The 18,618-nt window shown below is 34.4% G+C and overlaps 1 protein-coding gene across 4 annotated transcripts in view; it reads right to left on the reverse strand.

Annotated features, from left to right (window-relative positions):
- Window positions 1-18,618, reverse strand: part of RAP1GDS1 (Rap1 GTPase-GDP dissociation stimulator 1) — a 154,886-nt gene that overhangs the window by 122,746 nt on the left and 13,522 nt on the right. For all 4 annotated transcript variants that reach the window (XR_014142932.1, XM_031023516.2, XM_006729084.3 and 1 more), the window contains exon 2: window positions 5,174-5,281. Coding sequence is in view for 3 of the 4 variants with exons in the window: in XM_031023516.2 (XP_030879376.1) it covers window positions 5,174-5,281 (108 nt within the window). In the remaining variant the exon portion in view is untranslated. The remainder of the gene's footprint in view (window positions 1-5,173; window positions 5,282-18,618) is intronic.

The following is an 18,618-nucleotide window of genomic DNA, read 5'->3' on the forward strand; positions in this document are numbered from 1 at the left end:
GTTTTAATTTCTAAAATGATTCTTTTTCTTCAACTTCTTCTAGTCAACTCTTCTTTTACATCACGCTGGTATTTATCCACTTCTGTTTCAAGTATCTGAAACTCTTACTTGAGGATTTTTTTCTTTTCATATATGCAAAGGCTTAAAGATATTTAATTTAGGTTGTGGTGTTCTGTTACTGATAACTGCTTTATGGTTGGTTTAGGAAGAAAACTTAATAGCTAAAATGTTGGTTCTTATTTTTTGCTTTATTCACTATAGCAATTTGTATGTTTATCATCTGCAATCTAAGACCGTATCTTAGTATTTTCCATGCTAGGACTTTTTCTTCTTAAGGCAATTTTATTAACTATGTACACTTGGGCTCCTGGTTCAACCAACTTTCCTCTCGTCTTTTCCATGTAGTTTCTGCAGTCTCAATGAATTCTATCACGGGCTCTGATGCTAAGTAGGCTACATTTTGATATTTATTTCTCTCCCTAATAATTTGAAGGTCTTAGAGTCTGTCTTCTAGTTATGCTTAAGGGATAGGTTATATTAATTGGTTTTACTTTATCTCTTTGATGATCTGTATAAGTTTTTAGAGAATGTGTGGAGAAACTGAGATTTAGGTAGCTGCCATTATTCAATGGCAATCCAGGATTCTCAATTACTCAAGAATTGTCAATGGCTTTTTAGTTGACCATTTTCTCTACTTTAGTCTCCTCTATTCTATAAACACTATCTTTACTTAGTAAAAACTGAACTTTTGATAATTTATGATTAGCACCACTAATAAGCTCTCATGGACAATGGACACAATAACTAGAAGAGTCACATGATGGAAAAATACGTAAAGGAGGTTAAAACATAATGAATTCAGCTTGCAAAAGAAATATATCACTTCTATGGTGCATTTGATAACTTAGGGTAAAAAGTAAAATCAAGATATTACCATGAAAGAAGTAAAATAATTTTTTGTTTCCACTAAAACAGCAGTAATCTTTCATGTCCAGTGATTTCAGGTTTAATATGGCTATTGAAAAACAGTTGATAGGGGCGCCTGGGTGGCTCAATCATTGAGCGTCTGCCTTCGGCTCAGGTCATGGTCCCAGGGTCCTGGGATCGAGCCCCGCATCAGGCCCTCTGCTCTGCGGGAAGCCTGCTTCTCCCTCTCCCACTCCCCCTGCTTGTGTTCCCTCTTTCGCTGTGTATCTGTGTCAAATAAATAAATAAAATCTTAAAAAAAAAAAAGAAAACAAAAACAGTTGATAACAAGTTTCAAAGTCCCTTACTTAAGAAATAATTTGGGTATTCAAAAGTAAGTCAATTCAGAAATACTGAAGGCACAAAACAGACTAAAAGCAAATGACAACAGTAAGTTCTGTTAGGGAAGATTCATAGAGTAATCTACATTAGCGTCTTCTATATATAATCTGGTGTGTTTAGGATTATAGCTTCAGAAGGGAGCCAAAAATCAATATAATGAATAAAAAAAACAACAAAGGCTAAGAAAGAACGTAAGAATTGATATTGGGTTAGGAGTGTGGACTAGAGACTAAATACTTTTTTCTTTAAAGTAAACTGGGTTGTTCTACAGAAAATAAACAATTCTGTGACTCTTGTAGGAAATAGGAATTGTCATTAAGCTATTAATTAAAAAAAGTTAGAGCACAAAGGTACATGAGGCAATGAGACAGAGGAAAACAGCCTAATCCTTTAGGACAAGAATTGAAAGCTGTGTTGGTGATCATGCTGGCATTGTTTTGTGGTTCCCTCAGCAACAGAACATGGTCCCCATGCTCTTATAATGGAATAGAATTTTTTATTATGAATGGACTGTTAATTTTTCTTGTCTGTGGGCTTTTGATTTATGCTAGTAGTTTGCCTTACAAGGGGATTTAGATGTCATATTCTCTAATGACAATTCCTGTCCTAATGTTTAGGGATAAAAACACGGCCTATTGTTTTAAATTTTCAAATAAGCATGGAACAGAGTAACCATACTACAATAAGCATTTACAGAGAATCTTCTACGCTCTGAATCAAAAGAGGTAAGAGTGAACAGAATCTGATTTCTTAGAGGGTAGCTTTCAAATATTTACTAAAAACATTTTAAAACTGAGATCTAAAGTATTTATATGAATGAATGAATGCTTCTATTATTTAGATCAGAGATTTACACAAAATGCTTAAGCAAAATGTTTTCCATAAAACCTAGTAAGTATTAAAATTATCTAACACTTGTCTCTTAAGATTCTGACATATATACTATATTTAATGTTACCCAAAAAAAATTTAAGAAAGAAAACCACTCTGAAGTCATACATCAATTTCAGATTATGATAATTTTTTATGTATAATTCAAATATACTAAATTTCCAGTGTAAAAATTTTAAAAAGCATAATTTCTTTCCTCTCAGATTTGTCCTTTCCAATGACAGGTTAGTAGATTGTAAAATAAAATTTTAAGTTTAGATTTCTATTACACACATTACCATTTTATACTTGTACAGAATGGAGAAATCATTGTTTCTTGATCAGGTGCAATTCTGGTACAAGCAGTGATATTTTTAGCTAAAACACCCGATACTAAGGAAGAATTATGACACTAGAAGGTCTCTGCAAAAAAAGCCAGTACAGATTTACTTAAGTTAAATGTTTTATAATTTTACCTTTAAGAGGGTAAAAGTGGCAATGGATCAATCACTTAAAGGAAGAACAACTGTAGAAAATAAACATCTTACTAGTATTTTTTTTTTACTTTTGTTTAAAAGCCATGTGCTAATTTTTAAAAAATGTATCAATAAAATATCTATAAGATAAGTCTAATTCAAGAAAAAAGGTTTATATATCATTCTCATCTTTAATAATATAATTTGAGACTATTTTAAAGAAAAAGCAAAAATTTAAGACACAATATTAAAACCTATCTTTTGGAAACACTTTCACATCTTATAAACTCAGCGAAAAGCCACACTTTACTCAGAATGTAATTTTTTATTTTATAGACTAACAGTTCAAATCCAAACTCTAGACTCTGCCAGAGCCAGGCAAGTAACCTTATAGTGTCTGTTTCTTTTTCCTTTACACGGTGATGATAACACCTCTTCATGGGACTAAAGGAAAGTTTAAATTAGACAACAGATATATCCCCAACTCCAGTGCTGAGTACATAATAAGCACTCAGTCAATGACAGATAATCATTCTTAAGTTAAACTTGGAACATCTGCATGAACTTCCTCTTCCTGTGTCAAATTCTTTTGTGTCAATAGTCTTAGATATCAGGACACTTGAATTTTGTTACGGATTCTTAAAAAGACATATTCCTTTTGCTCCCTTCTTGGGGAGTCAATAGTTAAATTGGTAGAGTTTGTTGTTTTTATTGACACCTTGTGGCTATTTGCCCTTAACACTTTATAATATACATTTCAAGGCTATTTTCAATAAATAGGTTCAATGAGTAAGTCTGCAATGGATCTGAAATTTAATCCAACAGTTATATACTTCTATTTCTTAAATCTATTCTTTAAAAAGTTATAAACTTTGGCTTCCTTTTTTCATTTCTTTTCAACTTCAGTTCTCTATCAGTCTTTCCAAGAGAGGGCTGAGCAACCCTCTACATATAACCAAGAACACTGCCTTCGTATCCTTCAGTTTCTGAAGAAATGGTCCATTTAGAAAATTCTTTTTTCTAACAAAGAGAAAAAACCAGGCCATTAAAAACAAAAGAAGAGTATAATAAAACAACTCTTCCAAAAAAATGAACTTGAGATATTCAATTTAGACTAATTACATGATTATGTAAATCTGTCTATACAGGCATATAAAACTCAGGTCATCACATGGTTCTAGTCTTCTAGACCCATGCTATACAAAAGAACTTTCTGTGATCATGGAAATGACTTAATATCTGTGATCCTCAAGAAGGCAGTTACTAGCCAAATATGGCTATTGAAAAGTAAGACTAAGGGCTCACATTTATATTAAATTAAATTATTAAATTTAAACAGTCACATACATCTACTACAATGGACAGTACAGCCTTAGACACTCTCCTTTTCTGTTCTTTCTCTTTACCATGGTGAACCTTATTCAGATGCTCTTACTGAACTCCTTGTTTCAAACCTCTGTCATCTCTAAGATTGAACTTGACAGAGTTACAATCTCAAAAGCAAAGAGAATTACTGAAAAAGAATTTTCCAAGCTAGTTTTAAAATGTGCTTTTTGATGAAGAGTACCACATTCAATTATTTTATATTTTCTAAGCACAGTTCATTAAGAAATGAAAAATAAAATAAAAAAGAAATAACACACACATCTGAGTGCTTGAAATTAAAACTCTAACAATATATACTTTCTCCTAAATTCTTTGTCAGCTACATAATTAATCCCAGAATAAGATAATGGTACAATTAAAAACAAGTACAGCACAAACCATAGCACAACAAAGCAGAACCAAGGGAACAGATAAAAATCATTCTGTACCCGTCTATTCTCTGTGATAATACAAAAATTAATGAATGGAAATATGATGGATCAAATGCAACAATCCAGTGTGTTAGCCAATGAAGAGTTGTATAATTTTTTTTTTGAGCTGTATAATTTTTATCACAAGCATTATTTACCACAGCATCAAAGATCAAGTCTTACCTCAGTTTTAAGGGATTTCTGAATGACTGCTTATGGCTCTTTCCAATTAAATCTAAGCATAAGCATTATTTATTTTTCATAAACATTACTTTAAAGTGAAATTATTAAAAAGGTGACCATAAGATCTCAGAAAAAAATTCGAGGTGTTTTAAGCTCCCCTCTGTTTCTCCCCCACAGTCTCCCCACATATACACACACGCAGTCTTTTTCAAAGAACAAATGTAGGTGTTAAGAAGGAAAACAACTATGGTGCTTATCTGTTAGGAATGAAAGAATGGCCTCTCTCTGGGGCTGGAATTAATGCCATCACCACCAATCAATTCCTCCTTTCTTCTGCCTATCAACTTGGCTTTCAGTACCTCCGGGGTGGGCAGGTGGGGTGGGAGGGTAGAGCATGTAAAACAACCTCAGTATTCTGGGATAGGATTCAAAAGAATTCAAGTTATGGGAATGCAAGTTATGTGCTAAACTACATACCAATTTCTGAATGACTGCTGATTTAATTTTTTTGTTTGGCATTTGAAACATAATGAAACTTACTATTTTGAGCCAGCGCTTGAAGTAGACAATCCAAACATCCTTCTAAACTATCCTCAGTTCTGTCAACAGCTGTTAACTTCAACTTCTTCAAGGTATCACTGAGATTATCTGTTTATAGAAAGAAGAGAAATAAGAACTCTAACATATGATCATCATGTTTCATGATGGTTAACACTAACAGGCATTACTGTGAATTAACTTCCACATACATTACAAAATGGCAATGGCCTGTACCATTACAAATTTTTTAAATAAAATATATCCATTTAACTCAGATATTAAATATTCATTCTGTATACGTGAGATACCAGGAATATTCAGGAATAATACAGATTGTCACAGAACATCTTTTTCAGGATTCTTATACCATATTTAGCTTGTTTAGGAAACCAGCCATGATTAATTGAAAAAAAAAACTGAATGTCCCCAAAAAATTACATTGCTTTGCAAATAATACTTTGTTTCATTTTTGGCTTCCTCTGCTGCATTTTAAAGACATAAAATGAAAATGAAGGTTTAGAAAAGTTTCAAAATATTATGACTTAAAATAATACAAAGCTGATGATTATAAAACCTACTTCAACACTGCCATTTGAAAAACCCTTCAAATCAAAATACTGCTATAAGCCTTAACATGTACATTTTGGATTATAAAGCCGTGCTCTCGTCCTAAGTTATATATGGATTCCCCTATTCCACAGATTGTCAAAATTTCTTTACATATTAAAAATTCAGGGCTTTTATTTACATCAATTATTTCTATTGACATTTAAAAACTAAAAATTAAAACAGAATTTTTAAGATTCATTTTGGTAATTCACTTGACCCTAACAGTTATAAAATTATTTGTTAACAGTAATATTTAAAAAAAATATATTCCAAAAACAAAAAACTCATTAAAAATAGTATTTTTCTACATTTTTACAAATCTCCATAATGTCTGCCTTAATAGAAAATAACTGGATTTTCCTATCCGCTTCTGTATTCAGTCTTCTATAATTTGTTGTTTGGGTTAAGTAGATGAAGAAAATTCAGCCTTACACACATAGTTGAAAAACAGGAGAGTATTTTAATAGCCTTTTCAGATAACTGTGGATATTCTTTGACGCCATACCAAAACTTGACAAGTGGTAGTTTTTTGAAGGTTGGTTGCCATAAGAAATCTGAAACAATATTAATAAATGCTTCCAACTCTCACATTCATATCCACTGATCTCTTACACTTTGAATCTTTCATGGATATAAGATATTTATCATCAATGCCCTGGTCATTAAAAAAAATTAGGTCATGGATTTATGCCTATCTTCCAAATACTGACATATTTCATTGTCCTATTTCAAAATATAACATTCGTTAGTATCACCCACTAATCTTACTAAAAGACTCTCGTAAGTACTGGGGAAATATCAAGCTGAAGGCATACAAGTTTCCCAAAATTCTAATTTTCTCTTACAAACGTCAATTTTATTACCAGCAATAAATATTGTCAGTTGTCTTCCTTAAATGATAAATTAACTTCATTCATTTGTGAGAAAATATCTGCCAAATATGAAAAACCAGTTTGTCAGTTCTTTCAAATAAAAAATGTTTTTCCATGAAAAAAAAGTACCTTGGTCAGCTCATAAACAATTGCGCAAGTGCTTTTATTCCAAACAGGCATCAGACTTTGTAATGCAACTGAAGTGTTTTATATGTACCTCCTATTTCATTACAAAGAATATTTTTAAAATGTGTACACAGATATTGAGATATTTTTAAATATTTTTTTTTTGCTTCATCATGGGCATTTTTTTTTTTAAAGATTTTATTTATTTATTTGACAGAGAGAGACACAGCAAGAGAAAGGGAACACAAGCAGGAGGAGTGGGAGAGGGAGAAGCAGGCTTCCCGCCGAGCAGGGAGCCCGATGCAGGGCTCGATCCCAGGACCCTGGGATCACGACCTGAGCCAAAGGCAGACACTTAACGACTGAGCCACCCAGGCGCCCCCATCATGGGCATTCTTAAGTGAAACTGGTATTTTTTTCTATTTCAAGTATGTTACGGTGAAGAATACTACTAGTACAACTTAGTACTACTACAGCTCTGATTCACACATACTAAAGCACTTTCAGTTTTTTACCCACAATTGCTTTTGTACCATTGTTAAGGCAAATGTCAACAAAGTGAAAAAGACAAATAATGTCTTGATAGTATTATGCAAATAGTATTGAGCTTATAGACACCTTACATTTTAATAGACTTCTGTACACTGCCAGGTCATGACAATTCTAAAAATATGATGAAATCCCCTATTATAAAGTGAGAGATAATTACTTTCCATGCCAACCCAAGAAAAAGGAGACTTAAAATTTTACATCAAATAATACTAAAATGCTCTAGGGACATGTAGTACAACCTGACTAATCTAGTAAACCTAAACCTATACTTTATAAAAAAATCCCAGGTTATCATTCTCATCCAAGTTTAATATTTATTTTCTTAAGAAGAACTAATAAGCAGTTTTGAGAAATTGATTTTTATTCTAAAGAAAAAGTATATTTGTATGTATCTCTTCGATAAGTAAAAAGAAGTTATAGGGGTGCCTGGGTGGCTCAGTTGTTGAGCAACTGCCTTCCGCTCAGGTCATGATCCTGGAGTCATGGGATCGAGTCCCGCATCAGGCTCCCTGCTCAGCAGGGAGTCTGCTTCTCCCTCTGACCCTCCCCCCCCATGCTCGCTCTCTCTATCTCATTCTCTCTCTCAAATAAATAAATAAAATCTTTAAAAAAAAAAAAAGTTGTAGGGCATTATAACTCAGATATTCTTATTCAAACTTAAGTGCACATTAAGTTTATTTTCCTGAAATAAAGTATGAAATAATGTATAATATCTAAGTTCGTATTATTAAAAGTAATAAATGTAATTATCCCAACACTGGGGGAAAAAATAAGACTTATGTTAGTCAAATTACAGCAATCCATCAAAACTATCAGTCAACAAGTAATAAAAAGCAGTTAAGACTCATTTAGTACTACCTATATTGGCATCTGGGTCTTTTTAAATTCTTTCCTTCCCTTCATCCCATCCCCAAAGTGCCTTACCTGACATCCCCTTCTGATCGAGTCTCAGTATGGATGTTACCAGTCCAGAGGCCATCTTTGCCCATTTTATCTAAGTCTCCTCTTCCTTAACCCCCCAGGATCATTTTCACTGTATCCATCCTTCATAGCACTATTCACAATTTTTAATTATATTTTTTATTTAATTGTTAATATACCTCCCCCACTATATTTTATGGGGCATCTTGTTAATTACAGTCATTGCATGGAGTCCAGTAAATATTTGTTAAATTAACTGAGTGAACGAAGGAATGAGTTCCTTCTTTGCACAAAGCTGTCTAGTTACCATCCTTTGTATCACACACTTAAGAGCCAAAGTGTGCCAATAGCAAAGGGAAGGTAAATGTGACCTGTTAAGCACCTACTATGTACTCCATATAATTTAAAGTATAAATACAGTGTCTTACATTTTAAGATACGAAGAAATCAATGAAGACAGTTTAAGTATTTAAGAATATAAAATATATAGCTAAAAACTACATAGATTATCCCATTTTAAAAAGATTTCTTATTAGTAAAAAAGCATTCAGTCTCTCCATGGGAATAATTACATGCCTATTAATGATGCGAGATCTTCTTAGGGAAGTTCATTAAATTCTACATCCAGAGACAACCAAAGCTGTCAAACAGAATTACTACAAATTTATTATGATTTTAAGCATTTTAAATGAATGAACAGGTTAGCACTGAAAGAAATAAAGTGTTACAATGTTTCATATCCTGATTAGAATACTGATTACATGAATATATAGTACATTTTCCAAAGTTCATCAAACTGACCATTTAAAATCTGTGCATTTTAGCTTATGTGAATTGTACCTCAATTTTATTTATTTATTTTTTAAGATTTTATTTATTTATTTGACAGAGAGAGACGGCGAGAGAGGGAACACAAGCAGGGGGAGTGGGAGAGGGAGAAGCAGGCTTCCCGCGGAGCAGGGAGCCCAATGTGGGACTCGATCCCAGGACCCTGGGATCATGACCTGAGCCGAAGGCAGATGCTTAACGACTGAGCCACCCAGGTGCCCCTGTACCTCAATTTTAAAAGAGCATATTGGAGAATAAAATGATTGGGGTGAGAACCCCTTTCCCACTGGCCTCAAGCTTTCTTATGGAGAAATTTCCACTATAGTACACTTCTGGTCACTTCCGCCTCCTCCCTTGGCAATTGCCCACCACCATCTCCATTCTCTCTCTTGGAACGGAGTAATGTATCTGACTAATAAATTGAGAAAGAAGAACTGGCTATGCATAACTCAGTCCCTTCTGGGTTCCTGATCTTTTAGAAGGGCAAGAACTTCCTGTTCTTCCATACCTTTGGCTGTCCACCTACACATCTTGTCCATTGACAAGATTAGCAAATATATCTAATTCAGCCATAAAGTATTAGCAGTTCCTTTGTGACTATATAAATAAGCCCTTTCCTTCACCAATTTTAAAGCAGTTATTTTGAATTCCATCAGAGAACTCATTTGCTTAGGTCTCCAGTGATTCTGAACTTGGATAAGGAACAGAGGGTACTATTTCTAGACCCCCTCAAACCATGACAGTACATCTCAGCAGAGAATTCTTACCATTAAGACACTGAAACTGTTTTAATGGAAAATTTCTCAGCTTCTGGTTGGTGGTGGGGGGCAGTAAGTCAAGAATGATAATTTTCACGGGAGGTTCTACTACTAAGAAGTGTTAATAACCAAAATAAATTTTTTTCTTAAAAGAATAATTTCTTTCCTATATGATAGCAGATGGTCTAGCTTGTCTTGTGAAAGAAAATATACCATTTTCAAAGAGTTAAGCAAAGTTGACTTTGTCATTAATTCTGCATCTCCTACTTCTAACCACTTTATCACTCTTAAAACCACAACCTAACCAATTCTTCTTAAACTCTATCAAAATTACTCTGGCAAATATCTTAAATGATATCTTGACAAATCCAATGGATTTGTCTCAATCCTCTTATTCAGTATCTTTGCAGCAATAGACTCTTTCTTTTTTGGTACACTTTCTACTGATTTCATAACACCAGTCTCTGAACATTTGTTCTCGGTCTTCTTCTCTCTCTACCCCTTCAATGTTAGTGTGACCTTGGTTTTACCTTTTCTGTATTTTTCATTTTGCTAGTTTTATAGTCTTAAGTTCATAAAACTCTTTTAGCTTATTTCTACTGTCAGATGGGAAATTCTTGTAGAATAGGAACTTCTAAGATACTCACACTGCCCTCTATAGTGGAAACTTATCAAATCCTGAAAATCTACCTTACTGAGTTACTTGCATCTTTTATTGTAAATTATGGTACAAATTGCCATGATTAATATTTTTATTAAGATGGGCTACACTAAAAACAATGACATTTCACTATAAGTTTTTTTCTCATTCTAATTATTTCAGAAATCAGATAAAAACTTTATGAGCAGTCCCTATTTATTCATTCTTAAATGGCATTAAAGTCTATTTTAGTTTGAACCAGAAACACTGTAGTCTAACTTGTCACATTTGATTAGAGGGTCAAGAGTCTGACAGATGATCTTTACCACTACAATATTAAGCCATCATGGATAAAAGCAAGATTAGTTTGTAAAATTTTATTTCACACAATGCCCCAAACCTTTTCACTTAAGAGTTCAAGAATTATTTTACTGTTTTATAGCTATCAAATATAGCTTTAGCATATAACATGATATAATTACTAATAAGTTAATACACTGGCTTTTTTAAAAATTAGATAGTGATTTATACTGAGATCCAGGCTTAATTTTTTGTCCCAGAAATGACCAAGAAAAATATGAGGGTGATTTCTTTTCCTCAACAGTCCCCTAACAGATTTAAAATACTATACCAAATAGTGGTCAACACCCAAAATATGATAAGCCAATTTAGAAAACAATGTAGATACATCAACAAAGCTAGATGGCATTTGTCAAAGAATTTTTTATTTTTTTTTTAAAGATTTTATTTATTTGACAGAGAGACAGTGAGAGAGGGAACACAAGAAGGGGGGTGGGAGAGGGAGAAGCAGGCCTCCCGCGGAGCAGGGAGCCTGACGCGGGGCTCGATTCCAGGACCCTGGGATCATGACCTGAGCCAAAGGCAGACTCCTAACGACTGAGCCACCCAGGTGCCCCGCATTTGTCAAATAATTTAAAGAAACCTAAGAATTATACTAGAATGATGTTGGTGAAAATGTACAGTCTGTCATTACAAACAGCTTCTGTGTGAAGAACTGCTGGAGAGGCACTGGGGTGGCTCAGGCGGTTAAGTGGCCAACTCTTAATTTTGGCTCAGGTCATGATCTCAGGGTTGTGAGATCAGCCCTGAATCGGGCTCTGTGCTGGGTGTGGAGCCTGCTTAATTCTCTCTCTCCCTCTCCCTCTGTGCCCCCCACCCCAGCTCAAGCACATGCACCCACTCTCTCTTAAGAAAAAAAAAAAACTGTTGGAACGATCTCTATACACAAGAGTTCCAGAAGATGCTGTAAAGTGGAAACTATATACTTTCAAACTTCACTTCTGTAAAGGTAAGCTAATTGAGTCCATAACAGAAGAGAAACTCTCTAAACATAAAAATAACAACTTGAAATGTATTCGCTCTGCTCCAGCTTCTTATACCTAGCATGTGCCTGCAAACCAACCTGAGTTCTCACAGTATCAATATTCTATCACCAGGATTCTTACAGAACAACATTGTTTTATCAGTTTATTATCCTGTATTTCCCAATTTCTCAGTCCCCATTTATCTCTGGGCTCTCATACTCCATTTAGTCCCTTAGATTAGTACATTGATCTGGGACTTAACTACTTTCGCTGGGACTTTCTACTTCTCCAGGATAATACTTAAGTGTCTGCCTACAATGCTTTGGCTCCTGACACTTAAAAAGATATCATGCCTCCAAGCTCTGCCCTAGACTCTAGGATATGCCTAACAGGGAAAGAAAACCAGACAAGGCGCAGATAACATAAACAGAATAAGATGAAATTCTGCTAAATGTAGGGGAATGTTTAAAGGCTAAATAGGACAGATAAAGAGAAGTGTTTGGGCTTGTTTACAAGTAGTCCTGAGCGAGACTCTTCACCAGAACATACTTAAAGCTGTGACTAATTGAACATAAAGATGGAGAAAGAAGTAAAGACCCTGTTTCACAATGCTTTGTAAGAACAGAGAACTAGATTAAAGACTGACATAAAAGACCTGAATAAATGGAACTTTCCTTAGCTGGAGATCTATAAAGAAGTATTTCATTAAGATTGTTGAAAAGCACATAGTTCCACTTAGTAACCTAGTAAGTAACAAGAAAGAGATAATATACATGAAATTTATAAATTTTTAGGCAATGCCAACTTTTCTGGATAATAAAATGCCAAACAGAAAAAATGGTATCTACACAAGTCATCATAAATGTGACAGGTGAGTTTAACATAAGTATATATGAAAAAGCTAAAAAAAAAAAAAATGATAGTTTGAACTATTATTTATGAACCCACAAAATAAATATTTTCCCAGGATACTGCTACAGAAAACAAAAAGAAAACTGAGAGGATAAAACAAAAGAGAATTTAGATAAAAATTAAACAGAAAGTATGACAATACCCTTACTTAAAGCTATGATGCACCATAAATTTGAAATAAATAAAATTAAAGCAACAGGATGAAGAGACATTAAGTCAGCTATCAACTTATTTGTCTCCTAGGTTGAAATTCACCCTTACTGCCTGATCTATAAAAATGAATCTGGGCCCTTTAAGTATTTTTCCTTTGCCAAACGGCAGGATACAAGATTTGTCTATAGAGGACAATGGATAGCATTGAAGAGGAGGGTGCTCTCCTTTTGGCTCAGGTTTCCTAAATTTTCTCCAGTGCCACATGTCCGCAGGCCGTAGCTTTCACCGTATATTTTCTCCAGCTCTCGGCTCAGGCAGCAGGACTATGTACAAGAGCCCTGGATGACTCAAGTCTGCATCACAGCCCAGGTCACTCTTCCTGCACCTGGGGGTACACGTACATGCTGGACACCCTGTGGGACTAGATGTTCAGAGCCACTCTGGCTCAAATTATACAAAGAAGTATGCTGGGTTCCCATAGGAAGGGGCCTCTCTAGCCCAGTTTCTGCAGTGGAGCCCCAACTTCCTCTGCATGCCCAAGTGTTGCAGGCGCACTCATCAACCTCAGCTTGCTTGCTCTCCAAAGAGTTGCTGCTCCTGCAGGTCTGGTGACTGTGGACCACCTCTAGCCTGGGCAACCCAGTGAACTTAACTACCTCTTAAGGAGAACCCACCTTCTGAGGAAGTCTGTCCTTCCTTGGATAAGCTCCCATAGCCCTAGATTACCCTTCAGATTTGCTATCTACCTTTAAAGTTACTCTCCTATTATTGCTTAATAATTTCTATATTAAATGTCTCCTGTTTAAATTACTGTGTAATGGAAGATCATTCTCTTTGGGTTTCTTGACATTCCTGCACTATTAGGGCCTTCTGAGCAAGGGAAATTGATAAGCTATAATAAAGATAAGTCTCCCTTCCTGGAGACATTCTAGAATCATAAAAAATTCCCCTTTTCTTCCAGAGATTTGCTTTTAGCTTATATTTAGGGCAATAGCCCTAGAGATACTTCTTCCTTTCCCTGGAAATGATTTAATTCCAGAGTAAAGATAGGATATGTGTGTGTGTGTCTTGGATGACAGATGTGCCAGTAACCCTACAGAAGTTCTAATGTCATAATTTTAGGCTTCTTCTCCTGTGGTGCAAACCTGCTACATGTGCCAGGTAATCAGTACTAAAATGCTCCATGAGGGACCCCTGGGTGGTTCAGTCAGTTAAGCGTCCTACTCTTGATTTTGGCTCAGGTCCTGATCTCAGGGTTATAAGATCAAGCCCTGAGCTGGGCTCCATGCTAGGCAGGGAGTCTGCTTAAGATTCTCTCTCCCTCCCCCTCTCCCTCCGCTCGCACACTCTCTCTAAAAAAAATAACAAAAATAATAACAACAATAATAATAAAATGCTCTATGAATAATAAGGTATGTTGTATGATCCATATACCTCGTGTTTCCTGTCAGAATATCTATATATACTTATTAGTTTAACATTATGTGGTTTGTCTTCTGATTGGACCTAGACTGATACAGATATATAAATAGCCTTTTTAGAAAAATGAGAAATTATGCGAGAAAAGACTAAGAATATTACCTTTCAGTGAAAAATATAATCTATCAGATCATGAATATTATGGATCAGGTGAATAATACATTAAGAAGATAACCTCAAGCTTCTATTTGTTCAACAATATGAACTATGTGCCTACCAAGTACGAAACACTGCACTAAGTGCTAACGATACAAATATGAATACAACACAGTTTTCACCGCATAGATAACATTTTTTTTAGTTTTAACTTCATTTTGATGAGAATTACCTTCATATATCCCAGTTCACTCCCAGAAGCAATCAATGTTAACATTTTCTTGCGTATTCTTCTAGAAACACTGTGTATATACATGCAGTTTTTTATATTTATAAACACACACATACAAACTTTAAAGCATAATCAATCCAAATGTTACTACAATACTGATTACCTTTTCCATGGTAATGATCTTAATAAAAGGTACCATTATTGCAATTATATTATTTTAGAAAATCATAATAATGACTGTATAAGTGAAATCCCTTGGTAAATGTACAACAAAGTATTATTTTATTCAGTGGTAACAAACTTAGAAACCACTGTCTCCCAAAAAGTGATAGGAAAGATACGGATTCAAACTAATTTTGCCAAACATACTAATATGAGGTTATTTTTATAAAATTAATATTAAATTAGTATCAAAGATAACAACTACATTTTAATTTGGAGAGATGAATATAGATATTCCTTTTTCCTATCAGGTTTTATTAGGCTATTGTGTTTTGAAAAAAAAATACACAGATTTTAGTGGTAACTATCCTTATTAAGGGTATTGACTGACATTTTTTATTAGCCAAACAGGTAAAATTTACCATAAAGCAATAGTGAAACTGTTTAAATTGTTTAAACATGCACATTTCTTTTCTGGAAGCAAATATTTCTTTAAGGGAATTAATGTCAAGTAAAAACAAACCACAGGGAAATGCTATTTACTAGATAAAATTATCTGTTAAGCTATCTTTCACTGAAATGAAAAGAAAAACTCAGTAAACATTTATTCATCAGGTAGTTCCCACTTTGATGAGTTTTAATAGCAATCTGTTTCTTACTGAAACAATGCATCTTTCAGGTTTTATAACTGTTCCAATTATTATGGTTACATAACAAACCACCTCAAACTTAATGGCATAAAGCAAAAGCCATTTTATTGTACTCCCAGATTCTGTGAACCAGGAATTCACAAAGGGCACACTGAAGATGGTTTGTCTCTGTTCCACAAAGTTTGGGGCCTCAATGTAAAAGTCTCAAAGGATAGGGGTGTATCTCCAAGAGTGACTACATAGCAGGGGGTTGGCACCATCTGAATCATCTGATGGTCTGGTGATTGGCCTGAAAGGACTTAAAGGTTATGAATGCCAATCTGACACCTGAGACCTGAGGCCCCTCCACATGGCCTGGCTTCCTCACAGAATGGCAGCTACAGGGTCAGACTTTGCAAGGCTCCAAGCAAACCAGTATTTCCACAAACAAGGTGGAAGCAACACTGTATTTTATGACCAAACCTAGGAAATGACACAGCACTTCTGGAGCATTCTATTGGTTACAAGTGAGTCACAAGCATGCTCATATTCAACAGCAAGAGAATTCCCCAGCTCTCAATGGGGAATGGCAAGTTCTTGAAGAATATGTGGCGGGCAAGGGGTATTGTTGTGGCCATCTTTGGAAAACATAATCTGCTATAATAACTTAATATTCACTGTACTGATTTGGTTAAAATAATACAACCAACAGCATTAGATCCTTTGAATGGGTTTACCTCTGAACACAAGATATAGTTTCCCCCAAAATGACTGTATGTTCAGCTTTGGAAACAGAAATTAAAATTTATATGGTGGTTATTTTATTAATATTTACAACTACCTTATGAAAGAGGTGTTATTATTGTCCATATCTTAGTGGATGAGAAAGTTGAATCTGAAAGCTGAATAGCTTACCCAGAAAGATAAGTGCCAAAGGTGGGATAAATCCAGACATGTGTGTCTTCAATGTCTAGGTTCTTGCCACTGAACAGGCAGTCCACACAGTACCATGTTAAATGAAATTCATGCAGATTTCATGAAAATCAGAGCTGTGCAAAGCAAGGACTACCTATATCTTGCTTTATAGAGATGCAAGCCCTTCAAGAATGAATTTATAACCCAACCATGTTAGATAGTTGTACTAGCTAACAACTGTCTATGTATGTGAATGTGTGCGGCAAAAGAAAGAAAAGAGAAGAGAAGGGAAGGGAAGGGAAGGGAATCACAATGAAATGTACCAGGGGCAGCCTCTGCCATCGTATCTCAAGGGTAGTACCAATGCTGGGTACATACTCTAGCTTTCATTAAATGTTTAAATAGACAAATAAATTCTAAGAAAAATTTTCTAGATCATTTTAAGTAATGAGCACCTGTATATTCCTGAGAAGCTATGCTGGTGCTGAAATGGTACATATGATGTTTTCTCTTATTTAAATTCTTAGGGCTCTGTTTTCTCTTTCAAGAATTCAAATTACACCTTTATCTGTTTCTATTAGTCATTTCTTTTATGTTATTATCTTCCAGTTAGAGGTTAAGTTTTTCAAAAGCAGAAATTGTCACTGCTTGCATTATTTGTCACTTTCTGTAATGCATAACATGACAGGCCTATGTTTCTGATCTGACCGATGTTTTATAGAAACCATATAAAAACCAAAAATGTGACACAGTGGACAGTTATTCTTTTTTGGAGCTTCACACCACTCTTCCCAAAAATGCATTCTTGTAACTAGAAGGAAATTAAGTTAATCAGCTCATATAAAATTCCTATCTTTATTGTAATTGGTTTTGTTTCTGAAGCCAACTATATTATATAATTTTAAAGATAAACTAATATTTCTATTTCTGTAAAACAAATATTTCAATGTAAGTTTTGTTTCTTTACAATGATCAGTCTCATCTCTTATAATGGAGTTACTTGAGGAATCTTCAAAATGGAATATTTTTCAAAAGAACTAAAGGAAATAGTTTTTATTTTTTGACAAATTTCTTGTTAAAAACAATCTTAGGGCGCCTGGGTGGCTCAGTTGGTTGAGCGACTGCCTTCGGCTCAGGTCATGATCCTGGAGTCCCTGGATCGAGTCCCGCGTCGGGCTCCCTGCTCGGCAGGGAGTCTGCTTCTCCCTCTGACCGTCCCCCCTCTCATGTGCTCTCTCTCTCAAATAAATAAATAAAAAATCTTTAAAAAAAAAAAACAAAACAAAAAACAATCTTAGATGGTGTGAGCTCACAGTTTTGAAAGCATTTTTTTGTTAAAGTTCAATGATTCCTGGTTGTTGTTTTTCTGACTATAAAAACAAACCCCCCACCCATAAGTTAGGGGAACTTACTAGTTATTTGAAATTATTTTATATAATTCTTTTTCACATAATTTAAAATTTAACTTGTTTTAAATACTTTAAAATTATATAATTCTATGTAATTTATTTTATATAATTGTTTTAAATAACTTTATATAATCCTTGTATGTTAGAAAATGCTTTCTAATATATACAAGAAAATAATGTTTTCTAGAAACAATCTAGCAGCCCTATTGCACTTCGATGACTCTTTAAAAATGCCATACCATCATTTTCCCTAGAAAGGCACCATCACCACTCCCCCCCAAAAAAAGGGGAAAAAATACAATGATCTGGGTTTGGGAGCTGGTCAGTCTTTATTAAGTAACTGAGTGTGAAGGTTTCCATATTATAATTTGCATTAGTTCTCTATGAAATGGGCTCTTTTCCCCCTTCCATTTTTATTTGAAATCTATTATTTGGTTCTTATTCAATAATGACGATAGTATTTTAAGAATACAGATGAAATGGGGATGTAAAGAGCTTAAGTAACTTGCCAAAGGCTATACTACAGAATTAATTCATGAAAGAAAGATTCTATCCTCTATCTCTTTGATTTCTTTTATCATTCTGATCATTACAGATTTGGTTTAATCATGATTGATGAGAATATATATATCACAGGTAGTTAGCTTTGTTCTTGACTACTTATATTACTTAATTTTTGCAGTAATTAATTTTAAAATAAATTTATTAACTTTCAAAAAGTAATGTAAGTTCCATTTCTGGGCTCTCTATTCTGTTCCATTGATCTATGTGTCTGTTTTTGTGCCAGTACCATGCTGTCTTGATGATGACAGCTTTGTAATAGAGCT

The sequence above is a fragment of the Leptonychotes weddellii genome, chromosome 2 (assembly GCF_054177405.1).
Source record: "Leptonychotes weddellii isolate Sample4059 chromosome 2, ASM5417740v2, whole genome shotgun sequence".
Classification (NCBI taxonomy): Eukaryota; Metazoa; Chordata; class Mammalia; order Carnivora; family Phocidae; genus Leptonychotes; species Leptonychotes weddellii.